Genomic DNA, 15,760 nt, shown 5'->3' with positions numbered 1-15,760 from the left:
CAGAAACAAAATTCAGGAGTTCGACTGATCAACAAGGGAGAGGAGTAGTAAAAAAAAAAATATTAATGAAGAGCAGAGATATTGGAACGTGTATTTTAGGATCATTTCTTATTTTCATCATCATTTTTATATTCATTATTATTACGGATGTACTGTACCTAAACCTATCGTATGGTCCGCCAGTAAATTCCATGATTCCTAAGTTAGGAACTACAGAACTAAAACAAAATCAAAGACAAAACACACCTACAGAACAACCAGATAATCTAATAATAATAATTAATAATGATATTAATAATCTAGCTTTATTCCATTTGTTACAATGGATATCCTTAGTGTGCCATACTGTTTCATTTTTGCTTCTTAATTACCCCGTGTGCAACCATCCACTAGCGGCGACGGATTTGAAAGCGGGTCAGCAAGATTGCTAGACGAGATCGCTACTGTTGCACCACACAACACCATTATTTGGCAATAAAATGTGATTGATAGATTAAGGCTTGGCCACAACTATCACTGCAAGTTTGGTATTCATGTAACTCTGTCGCTCAGTGGGTTTAGACGCCCACGAACCGGTATAGTTTTCGAGAATCTCTGGTGATTAAGTGTCCTAGTTATTGCTAGCATACAGGTGAAGGTGGCTATGAGTCATCCGACGTCTGTCCATACTCTGTTTTACTTATTTTTCTTTTGACTACTGTGTACTGTAATACTATTTTCGACAAGAATTTCGTGTGGTGTTGTCACAGTCTTCACTGAAGATGGTATACTGCCAGATTTTCCAATTTTGTAAAAGATCAAGAAAAAGATAAAAGATAAACTCTTTAAATCTATAGAGATTTAGTGGTTATAGCTTATGTGTTTGTTTTCTATAGTATGACGTAGGATTATTATGTGAATAAGTGCGTGAACCAATTATGCGTTGTTCCTATGTCAAATCATTGGATGTTTTGTATACATAATTTCTCTCTCTCTCTCTCTCTCTCTCTCTCTCTCTCTCTCTCTCTCTCTTCTAAAGATCACTTATTTTATAACTTAATTTTCCACTCGCTTGCGGTGAAAACATCATAGTCGCATAGTTTTTACGTATCTTGGCAGTGTAGTTCATGACTAAGCTGTCAACCCCAGGAAGTCAGGCAGGAGTCATGACCTTGCTTGACAAAAAGTATTTGGAGATTATGGTCCCTGTTTTCAAGGCCCTGACGCTGCTGGTTTTGCTGTATGGCGACGAAACTTGGACACCATCCCGTGCCTTGCAGTTACGTCTTAGCGCCTTTTGCAACAGGTCCTTGCGTCAGATCATGGAGGGACCCTCGTTGACTGGATGCAACAGTCGCAATCCTTGCCGTTAACCCCTGTGACTGACTGACTGACTGTCTGGATTCTTCACCTTTGTCACCTAACCTGACTTAGAATGCAGTGACAGATTATCCAAAACAGATATTTTTAAAAATTAAATTACAGGCCGAGACGCCGTTCAAAGTGAATGTTACCATCAATAATGATGATGATAATAATAATAACTACAAAAAGATTAATAGCAATAATTATGATAGTTATAATGATTATAACAATGATGAAGATGATAACAATGACAAGTGATGATGATGATGATAATAAAAATATTCATAACACCAAAAACAACAGCATAGCTGAAATCATGATTATACCATTATCGTAAATAGAGTGAGATGTTGGTGCACCATAGTATCAAACGTTTAGTTAAACGTTTTTTTTTTTTACTCAGTTTGTAATAATTCCATAAAAAAGAAAAACTTTATATTTAACGAGTACACGAAGGTATTATGCATAATTTCACTACGGAAAGTGACTATAATGCAAGGGTTACCAGCTACTATCAGTACTTCATTTTTTTTTTTTCTTTTTTCTACATTTGCAATTGCGGCGGAATACAGCAAAGCTTCGATAATTCTGATATTTAGACATCATCAGCTTGAGGACCCACAATAACCGTTCAAAGCACATCATAATAAATAACCACGAAAAAGGGAATATTTTATTTTTTCACGCTTTGATGGTTCTCTATAACACTTTGTCATGGACACAACATCTTTGTATACGCTTTAGTGTCTTCTTTCATCTTCCTCATCCAAGTTATTTAACCTTATTCATTTATTTATTTATTTATTTAATCCCTTTTCTTCATATGATCACATCACTGAAGCCGTGTCGTTTACATAAGTATCAAATCTACAACCGACTGTTATCAGAAAACAGCGACTATACACAAAAGGAAGTGTTTAAGGAAAGGGAGAAGGAAGGAAGTGCAAGATTGTGTGAGATCGACCAATAATAATAATGATAACAATAATATTGATAATAATATTGATAATAATAATAGTAATAATAATAATAATAATAATGATGATGATATTGATAATAATAATAATAATAATAATAATAATAATGATAATAATAATAATAATAATAATAATGTAATAATAATAACAATAATAATAATGATAATAATAATGATAATAATATATATAATAATGAAAATAATTTTGATGAAAATAATGGAAATAAAAATGATAATAAAAATAAATTATAATAATTTAATAATAATATAATTAAAAAAATAACAACAAAAACAACAAAATATAATATAATAAAATAATATATAATAAAATAATGAAGATGAGAGATGATGATGAGATATGATAATGTTTAATATAATAATAATAATAAAAAATAATATAATATAATAATAAAATTAAATAAAAATAAAAATAATATATAATAAAAAAATTAATAATGATAAAAAAATTAATATAATGTATAATGTTTAAAATAAAAATAATAATAATAATAATAATAATAATAAAAATGATAAGATAATTCCCATTTTTATATTGTTATTATTTTTTTATTTTTTTATTATTTTATTATTATATTTATTATTTTTATTTTTATCATTATTATTATTACATTGTATTATATTATTTATTTTATTATTTATCATTATTATTATTAATTTATTATTTTTTTATTATTATTATTATTTATTTTTTATTATTATTATTATTATTATTATTATTTTTTATCATTATTTTATTATTATTATTATTATTATTTTTAATTATTTTTTTTTTTATTTTTATTATTTATTTATTAATTATTATTATTATTATTTTATTTTTTTTTTTTAAAATATTATTTATTATATTTATATTTTTTAATTATTATTATTTATTATTTTTTTATTTTATTTTTTATTATTATTTTTATTATTTTTTTATTTTAAATTTTATATTATTTTTTTTTTTAAATTATTTTTATTATTATTTTTATTATTATTTTATTTTATTTTTATTATTTTATATTATTAATTTTATATTTATTTTTTTTTTTATTTTTAAATTTTAATTTTTTATTTTTTTATATTATTTTTTTTTTATTTATTATTATTATTATTATTATTATTATTATTATTATTATTATTATTATTATTATTTATTATTATATGATGATGATGATGATGATGATGATGATGGATGATGATGATGAACCGTATTCAAATTATCCAAGGTCACGGCAAAAATTATGCGAGCAACGAATAGGAGGTCACAGTCAGGTGTTTTGTCAACTCACTTTCTGATTGCTTGCTTTGAGATTTGCGAAGTTCTGGCTTCGCCCGGGCCTTTCACTTATGGCCCGGCTCACGTCCGATTATATTTTCTTGTAATTTCTCTGCTGTATGTATATCTGACGAAGGCACAATCGAAACTGGCAAATACATCTCTTGTTTTTGTGAAGATATTCATTCTCATTCATACCTTTTCTTAAATTTTTATTATTTTTACTTTTTATGATTTTTATTATTATTATTATATTATTATTATTATTATTATTATTATATTATTATATCTTATTATTTTTCCATTATTAATGTTAATATTTAAATTCTATTATTGTTATATAATGATAACAACAACAATGATAATAATAGTAATCAAAATTATTAATGATATAGTAATAATAATGGTAATATTTAAAGATAATGTAATACTACTACTATAATAAAAAAATGATTATAAAAATAATGATATTAATTATTATTATTATTATTATTATATTGTTGCAATAATGATATATATTATTATTATTATTATCTTATCTTCATCATCATTTGTACCATTGTTGTTATCTTTTTTTTTCATTATATCATTGCTGCTAATACCCACTAATAATAATAATATTAGTAGTAGTATAGTATCATTATCACATCATCATCAATGTGATTTGTTTTTGTTATTTTGTTATTCATTATCATCACCATCATCATCATATTATTATTATTATTATTATTATTATTATTATTATTATTATTTTTTTATTAATTATTATTATTATATTATTATTATTTATTAAATTTTTTATTATTATTATCATTATTATTATTATTTTATCATCACAATTATTACTGTTTGTTATTATTTTCATCATAATTATTATTATTTTCTATAATAATAATAATAATTATTAATTTTTTAAATTATTATTTTATTATTTTATTATTATTATTTTCTACTATACCACTACTATATACTTCTACTATTTTTATTATTACCATTTTTATTATTATTAGATTGTTTTTTATCTCAGCATTATTTTATCATCATTATTTTTTATTATATTATCAATATTAATAATATTATTATTATCAAAGTAATAATAATAATATTATTACTATTACTTTCTATTATTATTACTATACTATTATTATTATCATTGTTATTATTGTTATTGCTATTTTTTATTATTATTATTATTTATTATTAATATTATTATTATTATTTTTATTATTATTATCATTTTATTATGATGATGATGATGAAGACCATCATCATAATCATATCGTCACCACCACCACCGTCATTAATCCCCAAATATAATTTTCTCTCACAATATTACCACCATTACCCTCCTCTGCAAACACCATTTCCACAAACATCCACTACCATTCTTTATAACTTATAAACACCCTTTATCATCCATCCAATTTCACCTTTACGCAACCCGTACCTGAAAGTACCGAGAGGGAAAAATAATAAGAAAAAATCGACGTAACGCAAGCCGGAACTAAGACTCGGGTTTGTTATTGTTTACGTCCAGCGTGTGTTTCGTCAGCTTCTTGTGGAAGTGAAAATCAAGATGAAATAATGGTTTAAAGGATAAAATAAAGATAAGATGAAGATGAAATGAAGATGAAGTGAAGATTAAGTGATGGTGTAATGCTGAGTGGAATACGACGTGTGGTTTCATTTTCATGTGGAAGGGTAGGTTTTGGTTTTAAATAATGTGCTTAAGGTATGTTTTTATATTTTTTAAGGAAGGTAAAGTGATGAAATGGCTTGGCATTTTGTCGTTTGATTGAATTAATGCTGTGTTATATAGTTATATAAGATGCAGTTACCCTGGAAAAGGTCACTGTGCATTATAAGGGAGTGGGTTTTTTTGGTTTTTAAATTATGATGAGGTTTTGCTACATTTAATGTTCCTGTGAGGGAGGAGTGATATGTTTTTTTGGGGGGAGGGGGGGTAAGGGGGCACAAATAATGTTGACTAAAATGTACTTGATTTCTGGACTGAACATAAATGTATACATGATATATGCACCTTTTGGGGAAAAAGTCCCAAAACCAGATTTAATATTTTCTCTCGCCCAATGGTTTATTCACACATACCTAAACATGAGGATATCATCGATCCCAAAAATCCAAACCTAACCTTTCCTAACTTCCATTTATTCCCTAGACTGGGACAAACACCCCATACCCCTCTTTATTAGCACTTTATGCCAACTTATAGAAAATGGGCTTAATAGAGAATGCAACGATAAGAACACTGGATAGTAAGGCGGTAAATATGAGGCCGCTGCATCTGTGGTGTTTATTACTCAATTTCTTATGCCTCATAAGATGGCAGTGTCCATTTCTCTATCTCTGTGCATCACCCTTGGTAACATTAAACCTTCTAACTTGTTATATGTCTGCATTGTGTATTGACTATATAGTAATCATGGGTGTGGCTTGGGCTAATGGCACTTGGCTGAAAAGTCAATAAAATACTCCACATATATACCTTGACAGGTAAGAGAGTGGAATGGTTGAATATTTGACTGTAAACCTCCTAGTTACATCATCATTGTTTATGCATTACTGGGACTAATATGCAACATCACATAACAATCCAACTGGGTCTGAATTACAACGATTAATTGAATTTTGTGAAGCCTCAAGCAAACAGTATTACCATCTTACTTATGATTGTCTTGTTGATACAATGGTAGGTTTCAGTGGTTTTCATTTATAGATTAATTGAATGGCAAAGATTTTAATATGACTTTTTTTTTCCTAAACAGTACATATATAGTAAAACAAAAGCATGTTAGTTGACTATTTTTTATTGAAAGGTGAAATTTAAAGCAACAGTGTTAGTTTTAGGTTTATGTATTGAATAATATCTTTGTTTTCAGTTTGTGCAAATGCTACTATAAAAAATTTAAGTCTAGGACAGTGTCATCCTATCTAATCATGTAGGATTTTATTCCTTAACCCACCACTAACATGAAATGGTATTAAATTTTCACTGGTATATATACCTTCATACTCTGGAACACTTCATACTTAGAGCATAAAGATAGATGTTATTTTTTACTACTGTCTACTATAGAAAATAATAGAATAACCTTTATATATTAGTGCCTAGGAGTGTTTTTTAAACCTAGCTGTATGATTTATGAAAATATCTAATATGATTTAATTTATAAATTTTGTATTGGTATATCTTGTTTTTATAATTATTGTATTACCAGATTCATTTGTATTGTTTACAAGAATGATATTTTTGATGTAGTGAATAATTCTCATTTCATTGATAATTAGGGTTTTTATTTTCCTTACTGAAAAACGATGAAAAAAAATACAGTACATTTTGATGTTTAATTGCTACACGAGACACTGGATTTTATTTTTACCAATTGGTTAGTTCAACCATCTTATTATATTGTAGATCAAAGAGATAAACAAACCCATATATTATTGTGAACTATAGGTATGTCTTTTGAACTATAGCCTATATGAGTTATGTAGCCATAATTTCATTCATGAAAATACCTTTTTTTATTACTGCTCTCCATAGTTCATCCATATATGGTCCCTATTTATTTACTACCCATAATCTTACTTTTAATTTGTTTACTCTGAAATGTCAGTATTTTTTAGGTGAAGGTTTGGATTAAATATGTTTATTCTTCCTTTTTCGGCATTTATTTGTGAAATGTGAATGTGATTAAGATGAGAAAAATAAAGACAAAATAATATATAAATTCTGGGTCATAGGTAAACAAAAAATATTAATTGACAAGTGTGTTATAAGATTTAAAACCTTTTTTAATTTGTCTTTTATTTTTCATAATTATTCTTTACTTTTAATTTCATTTTAATTTTACTTGAAATGAATTCAATTTCTTTTTCTTCACTAACGTTGACCCCTATTTCAGGCCACTGGGATTATAGCTGCAACATGTTTTGTCAAGGATTGCAGTACATTGCAGACCTGGAAGAGAAATTGCACTGGAAGGACTGGATGGAATTACTCTGGAAGGTAAGCTGGTAGAATATATAATGAAGTTCATATAATCAGTTTTGAGAAATGTTGATTACTAGAAATAGGAATATTGTATATTCATTGTCTTTGTCTGATCTGCCCATTTTGTGGTCATATTGTTCGATTTTGCTATGTGTCGTAGTTTTAGATTCTCTCTCTCCCCCTTTCCCCCTCTCTCTTCTCTTCTCTCCTTCATCTCCCCTCTCTTCTCTCTCTCTCTCTCTCTCTCTCTCTCTCTCTCCTCTTCTCCTCTCTCTCTCCTCCCCCCCCCACACCACATCCACAACACACCAAAACCCACACACACACACCACCACACCACACACACACACCACACACCACCACAACACCCCACACAAATCACTCACAGGTATGTGTTCCGTTACAACTTCAGCGTAACATTTTGCTCCAATCTCTTCCCTTCCCTCCCCCAAGCGCTATGACTCGCCTCAAACAACGGGCCCCCCTTTGAGGGCAAACAAAGCCCATTGACATGACAGCAAGGCATTTTTGTGGTCGCTCATAGTCCAAAATTTAGGAGATCTCCCTTTTCGAGCTGCCGAAGACCAAAGGAATTGGAATATTCAACAGGTAAGAGAATTTTGGGTTCAACTGGAGGGGATCTCGTTTAGTTCATTTTTTTGCAGAAGTAGTTTATAATAGTACAGGGTTGTGTTGCTGAGAGTTTTACTGGGTTTTTCCTTGTTATCTTATTGTATTTACATGATTATCTTCATGGTTTATGATTTATTTTATTATTTTTGTAACTTTATTTTATTATTATTATTATTATCATTATTGTTTTTTTATTGTTATTTTATTTTTGTTCTTATTATATTGTTCTTTTATATTGTGTATTGTTAGTCTTATAGTTATGTTATTTCTTAATAGTTATTGTTATTATTATTATATTATTATTATATTGTTATTGTTATTGTTATCCCTTATTTTATTGTTATTTTTATTGTTATTATAATTTTTATTAAATTTTTATTATTATTATTATTATTATATTATTATTATTATATGATTATGATTATGATATGATTATTATTATGATTATGATTATGTATGATTTTGATTTGATTATTGATTATGATTAATTATTTGTATTGTATTGGTTATTGTTATTGTTATTGGGTTTTTATTAGATTATTATTATTATTATTATTATTTTTATTTTTATTATAACTTTTTTATTATTTGTTATTATTATTATTATTATTATTATTATTTATATATTCATTTTTATTATTTATTATTAATTATTATTATTTATTGTTATTGTTATTTTTATTGTTATCATTTTTGTTATTTTTTTTTTATTTTTTTTATAATTTTTATTATTATTATTATTATTTTTAATTTATTATTTTTTATTATGATTATATTTGATTTGATTATGATATGATTATGATTATGATTATGATTATTCTATTGTTTTTTGTTGTTGTTATTTTTTTATTATTTTTTTATTTTATTTTTATTATTATTATTTATTATATTAAATTTTATTATTTTTTTTTTATTATTTTTATTTAATTATTTTATTAATTATTTTATTTTTTTATTATTTTATTCTTATTATTGTTTTTATTAATATTTGTTGAATTGTTTTTTTTATTATTATTTTTATTATTATTTCATTATTTTACTATAGTATAACTTTATTATTTTTTTATTTTATTATTATTTTTTATTATTGTTATTTTTATTTGGTTTATTGAAATTTTTATTATTATTTTTATTATCTTTTTTTAAATTATTTTATTATTTTTATTTTATTTTATTATTAATTTATTATTTTTGTTTTGCATTATTTTGTTTATTTTGTAGTAGTATATAATGTATATTTTTCCCTGTAATAATATCTAGTACGTACTTTCAAAAAACATCTGTAATAATTTTTTGATCCCACCCTAAAAGATACGAACACATGGACCCTGAGCTGGGAATTGTGCTCGAGCCGGAGGAGGAGCCAAAAGACATCTACCCGTTCCACCCCGTAGAGGACGAGAGTGAAGGCGTGCGAGGGTCGTGCAAGATGTTCCACGAGCGCGTCAACGTATCCGATTCTGCGGCGCTGATGACCCTGGCTGAGGTGGAAGAGCTGTAAGGCCCCCTGGGAGTTTTTTTTTGGGATGGCTCTCGATTTGTTTGTTTTTTGTCTCGTTTTGGAGTGAAGATTTTTTTTTTCTTCTTTTTCCTTCTTTTCTTCTTCTTTTCTTTTTTTCTTTATTTCTTCTTCTTCTTCTTCTTCTTCTTTCTTTTTTTCCTATCTTTTTCTTCTTTTCTTTTTCTTTTCTTCTTCTTCTTCTTCTTCTTCTTCTCTCGTTTGTAGAATATGTTGTGACTTTAAATTCATATCTAGTTGTTGTTTTTTTGTGAACTGAGCTGGTACCACTGTGGAGGATTTGTAGAGAAATGTGGGAGTAATGAACAGATGAGAATGTTATGAATCCAGAGTTAGATAAACCACTTATGAAAGCAGAGTGGCATGTCTCCCTCACACCACTGAAACAGATCATTTTATCAAAAGGAAAAATCTTTTTATGAGGACGGAGATTCAACTTAACAGATTGATGACGATTGATGAGGTTTGACAGGTGACAGTGTACTGGTTGACCGGTTCGTGATTGACTGATGGACAGTGTGACACATTGGTAGACCATGACGAGGTTTAGATGTGGTGATGATTGCTGGACAGTTTGATGGGTTGAGATGGACTGCTGACAAATCTACAGTTGGATGATGATCAATGACAGTTTGACACAATTTGGGATGCCTAATGACAGGTTTGATGATGTTGATGGACGGTAAACTGGCTGGTTGATGACTGATAGCAGGTGATAAGTTGATAAACAATTATGACAGGTTGAAGGCAAATTTGATAGGTTGCTGATGCTTGATGATAAAGTTTTGTGTTGGACCAAATTATATGCAGGTGTTAAAAGTTATTTTCTTTTTACGGAATGTTGTTATAATCTTAAAATTATTGTTTAGTACTTGTATTTTTTATATGTTCAATGTCGTCGTCTATTCAACCAACTGACGAGGAACTGAAGGTCTTATCAGATTGTTGGGTAATTTCTTCGTCATTTGAGCTTTTAAAACATTTATATTAGGGTCTGTGATACTTCAGTGTACAGGTTCTAAATGGTGGTATGTAGATTTGCAAGATATAAGTTGAATTTTAAAAATTTTATTTGTTTTATATGAATCTTCCTTTTATTCTTCTTCTTCTTCTTTCTTCTTCTCTTTTCTCTTTTTTTTTTGCTTTAATTTGTTTTGATAAGGAACGAGCTCTCTTTGGAATTAGCAGCAGAGAAGAGTTACCTATGTCTGTCTTCTACCATAGGATGTGCATAAAATCTAATATTACAGAAAACAACAAACCTGCGGATTATCCTTGTCTTTCCCTTCAACAAAAATATATCATAAACACCGCTAATAATTCTATATAGCCTTTCGCAAATAGGTATGGAGAGAAGCTGGTGCTCGTGGCAGCAGATGCTGCGAAAAACAAGGCCCCTGCATCTTGGCATGCATCGACAAGTTTTACGACCTGACGCTTTACTCAGTACATCATTCTGGAGGTATTGGGCCGGTTCGCGTCGCCTGGGGGAAATACGCAAGGAAGGGTAGGGAAGATTAGTGTTTATCGTGGGAGATTAGGTGGGAGTTATTTGTAACGTGAGTGTATGATATGTTTTAGTATAGTTTGGCAAAGTGATATGATAAAATAACTTGGTTGGGGTAAATTATCTAAACTTTCTATTGAGGACTAGTAGAATACTTTGAAGATTTTTGAAAAAAATTGTGGTATGATTGTTATGGATTTAGATCCAAAAGGATTTTTTTTTACAATAGTCTTTGGAAACGGACAGTTGCTTTGAAACAGAAAGTATTATCCATTCTATCTTTTGGATGCATTACAGCTGGCTCCCTATATTCAGAAACACGTTTTTTAACTTCTTTTAGGGTCTTAGGTACGAGAGGAAAACGGCCATTAAATGGAAAAAAATAGTAAAAGACATAAACGGGATTGAATATCGTTTACAGTGCAAAAGGTTATTTGACTGGAATGAAAGATACAGTTGAAAGCAGTTAATGCATTACTTGTGCTATGAGATATTAATTTTAATCATAACTGTTCTACATTATAATTATAACCAAAGCAGAAGATTTATGTGATTTATAGTAAGAATAGGGAGATGTAATGAAAGACACACTAGGAAATTAACGTAGATTTCATAGTATGAACATTATTTGATGTATAAAGAAGATTATTTTCTTTTTCTTGGAAGAGTGAATGAGTATGAACTCAATGCTGTCGGGAAAATGCTGTGCCTTATTTTTTTTTTTTTTTTTTTTTTTTTTTTTTTGTTTTTTGTGTGTGTGTGTGTGTTTGTGTGTTGTGTGTGTGTGGGGGGGTTTTTGGGGGGTTTTTTTTTTGGTTTGTTGTTGGGGGGTGTGTGTGTTGTGTGTGTGTGTGTGTCGTGTGTGTTGTGTTTGTGTGTCTGTGTGTTGTGTCGTGTGGTGGGTGGTGTGTGGGCTGTGTGTGTGTGATGTGTGTGTGTGTGTGTGTTTTGGTTTTTGGGGGGTGTTTTTTGTTTTTTGTGTGGTTTGAAAATGTCTCTGCAAGATAGATGGCTCTGCGAATGCTTAGCCACAAAGGGTGTAAGTCGTAGAACTTGTGAACTTACTTAATTCCCTTTTCCTTGGCAGAGGAAGAACATATGTTTTTACTAATGCTACTGATGTGTTATTTTTGATATTCAGAAATATACTAATTAAATGTTATAGACATTAGTAACAGCAATATAAGATAACACAAGATATTTTCGAAAAATCAAGGAAAAGGAAAAACATGTGAGGCAGGCAGGATTCGTATGGGCTCATTGGTGACGTAGTACAAGAGTAGGCCATCTATGTTGTAAAAACAATAATAAAAGTAAAACTCGTACAGAGGACCTATATGTATGTACAGGGCCCTGCCCTGGGATTTGGGTGAATGTAGTATTTATTTAGTTATTTTTTTTTTTGTTGTGAATTTAAATAGAAAAAATAAGAGTAAAGATAGAAATAGAATTATAGAGCACTCAGGAAGATTTTTTCTTTTCCTTTTCTTTTCTTTTGAGGGGGCCTTTTTGGTACATCATTATTTTGCAGATTCTTTTTTTTTTTTTTCCTAGGTTTGGATAGTTATGATGCTCCAAATATGCCATGTTTGGGCACAGGAGGCAAATTTGATTACGTTTAAAAGATTCTGTTCTCTCAGAAGGTGAATATGCTTTCCAAAGATGGAATCAATCTCACTCTTAATACCTGAAGTGAAAAAAAGAAAAAAGATTAACTGCCAATGACAGATTAAACTGGTTTTCCCCATCTCCAGATCAGCTAGCAGCCATGGGGCGACAACCCAATAGTCCTATGTTCTTACCACCGCAAGCGTCTGATGAAGATCACATGATCACCAAACAGCCCCACAGCCAAAAGGGGAACAAGGGACAGACCTACAATGGCTCATCGGATGCATCTCACGATCGTGCGTGTGGAGTTTTGCTTGGGGTGAGGGCCAGGGTTGTTATTAAACTTTTTTTTCTAATCGTTATTGTTTTTTTATATTCCATTATTGTTAGTAGTAGGAGGTACATTGAAACCCAGTGTCATTTATGTGAAGTTTTCCTTGAGATTTTAGTGAGTTTTGTAATACAGATGGCTCCACGTGTGTCAGCAGACGGAGGTCTATCAGTTGGCCAGAGTGACTGTTAGCTGATTTCTCCCATTCCTGAATGGCTGGAAAATGTGTTTTCTTTCTAATACTATTAATATTGACAATGTTTTCATTCTTATTGATAATTATGATTATTAGATTGTTATTGAAATATTAATAACATCAAAGACAATGAAATAATAAAAATTAAGCTTTCAAAAAATCAAGGATAAGGGTGAACAGGTGAGACAGATAAGACTAATAGCTCCTTGGTGACTAAGCACTTGTAGAGCCATCTATGTGTAAAGGCGGTAGATAAACTTTTATTACAGTAGGCGTGGCATTGAAGTCATTGGGTTAATGATCATGCTTTCATTACATTATTTCTCTATTTCTTTTCTTTTTCATGTGGTATTTTTTTAATTTATATTCATGATTTTTGCATTATAATTTTTTATTATTTTGACAATGCATATGTCACTGCAGATATATGGGATGAAGATTTGAGCTTTTTTTTTTTACCCTTATATTCTTATTTTGTATGAAAGGTAAGATGAATTAAACTGGGATATATATTTAAAGGAATGAGGCAAATATGTGTAGGGAAGGAATTATATTTGACATTGACTGTTGCAAAATTCATGTCATCTGCAATATACATTTGATTTAACTTATAGTATACAAATGGATTAGTTTTGGTGAATTACTTATGTTATATTTTTAATACATTGTGAAGTGTCCTTTCATGAATCCAAAATATATACTCTTTTGTTTTAATGTAAGCTTAAAATTGGTTTTAGTAGCTAGTAATAATATTTTCTGGAGCTATTATTTGTGGATAAATTTGAGTGAACATTATTTAAAAATAAACAGACTCAGAACCTGAAATGTGGTAAGGCATGCAAATGATGGCTTGCAGGGGAAACTATTTGAAAAAGATGATTACATAAGAAAGATAAAAATTTTAATGAACCCAAATGAGATAAGAATCATAATTGCAGAACGCATTATTTAGCACATAAAACAAAACTGAAAAAAGTTTCTCAATTCGCTCTCGATTTCAGGTTCTATGTCGAGAGGCGCTCAAAGTTTATCATGATGATCCAAAGGGCAGTTGAGATCCTGAAGCTGAAACCAGGATATTGTGCTCCTTATACCGCTGTCAAGGAAGAGATGGGAATGCCAGAGACCTCTTGCAGAAAGCTCTTTAAGAGTACAGAATTCCAGAGGTATGCAAGTCACAGAAGTGTACACCAGAATATTTTTTGTGTTGAGGTTTTGCTTAATGTCTAATTTTACTTTATTTTACTTTTTTTATAACCTTATTATAAAGTTAGGAACAGTAATTATGATTGTAAAGAAAAAAAAAATGGAAAGTATAAAAAGGTGAAGTCAGGAAGGCAATTGACTCTGGTGACTAAGTGTTTGTGAATCCATTATGTGCAAAGATTAATAAATAAAGCAAAAACATAGTGAGCAGTGCATGTGTACAAGGACCTTGGTGTCAGTAGGTTAAATAAATAGGTCCAGTCCTCTAAGCACCATCTTGCCACCTTCTTTTCCAGATACATAAAGAATGTGACTGCCCCTTATCGCAAGGTGTACCCAGATGCCTCCCCCTCTCAGTGGCGGTGTAAGGGCAAGGATGCCGAAAAGTTTGTCCGTATTATGGAGCTGATGAATCCCAAGATCGACCCTATGGAGGTGTGCAAAGCAGAGGAGGTAGCTGAAGAAGACGAGGAAGATGATTCCTATCCAGGCATACTCGACCAGCATAGGGTGAGGTGTTGGGTGAGAGGGAAATATGTGGGTTCATCAGCTAACCAAACAAACACCTCTGTCACCTCTTAATTCACTTCATCCACAAAAATGAATTGTATTTTTGGAATATACAGATCAAAATCTACTGTGTGAGAATTCATACATTTTTAAGTATCCAGTTGGCATTAGGTGTAACCAAAGGGTTTAAACCAAAGTTTAATCCGTACTTTTCAAGATAATTTTCTTCTTAGAGATAAAGATAAATGAGAAGAAATGATCTGTCAAGATTTGCATTTTAAAAAAAAAATGAAATTGAGAAAACAAGATTATTAATTCTCTGTTTAGTGTAGTTTTGTAGGATAGGCATGTGTCTGGAATTTGGAAATTGGGGGAAACCTGATTATGTGGTCCATTTTGTGAGCTGTGAGGTGTCCACCACTCAGTACGCAGCGGTGAGCCATGAGATATGCCGGCTGTCAGCCATTCAAGATGTGGCTTCTGTGGCATGGCTTCACCTGCTTAGCTTGCAATGTGTAGACTGTGGTACAATCCTCTCCTTTGAAAACCCACCCTGCAATCCCTCTCTTCCTCAGTGCACCCCTAAGTATCTCCCTTACAAATCCTGAGGCAAAATTCCAGTTCTCCGTCTGT

The 15,760-nt window shown here is 29.9% G+C and overlaps 1 protein-coding gene across 1 annotated transcript; it reads left to right on the top strand.

Moving 5' to 3' along the window:
* The first annotated feature begins 7,611 nt into the window (after positions 1–7,611).
* On the top strand, positions 7,612–15,348 carry LOC119597536 (general transcription factor 3C polypeptide 1-like). Its single transcript, XM_037947114.1, has 10 exons — positions 7,612–7,629; positions 8,171–8,223; positions 9,559–9,744; positions 11,111–11,187; positions 13,028–13,203; positions 13,351–13,402; positions 14,222–14,240; positions 14,413–14,577; positions 14,914–15,139; positions 15,244–15,348. The coding sequence occupies exons 1-10, from the start codon at positions 7,612–7,614 to the stop codon at positions 15,346–15,348; spliced, it is 1,077 nt and encodes a 358-aa protein (XP_037803042.1).
* The last annotated feature ends 412 nt before the right edge of the window (positions 15,349–15,760 follow it).

This window comes from Penaeus monodon, chromosome 39 (assembly GCF_015228065.2).
Source record: "Penaeus monodon isolate SGIC_2016 chromosome 39, NSTDA_Pmon_1, whole genome shotgun sequence".
NCBI classification, from domain to species: domain Eukaryota; kingdom Metazoa; phylum Arthropoda; class Malacostraca; order Decapoda; family Penaeidae; genus Penaeus; species Penaeus monodon.
Note: the sequence above shows the minus strand (reverse complement) of the source record. Positions and strands in the feature narration are given on the sequence as shown.

Bases quoted from the DNA above. Each gene is read 5' to 3' on its own strand.
- LOC119597536 (XM_037947114.1), top strand. The intron at 8,224-9,558 runs GTAAGAGAATTT...CCACCCTAAAAG, and splicing joins GGAATTGGAATATTCAACAG to ATACGAACACATGGACCCTG. The intron at 9,745-11,110 runs GTAAGGCCCCCT...TTTCGCAAATAG, and splicing joins CTGGCTGAGGTGGAAGAGCT to GTATGGAGAGAAGCTGGTGC.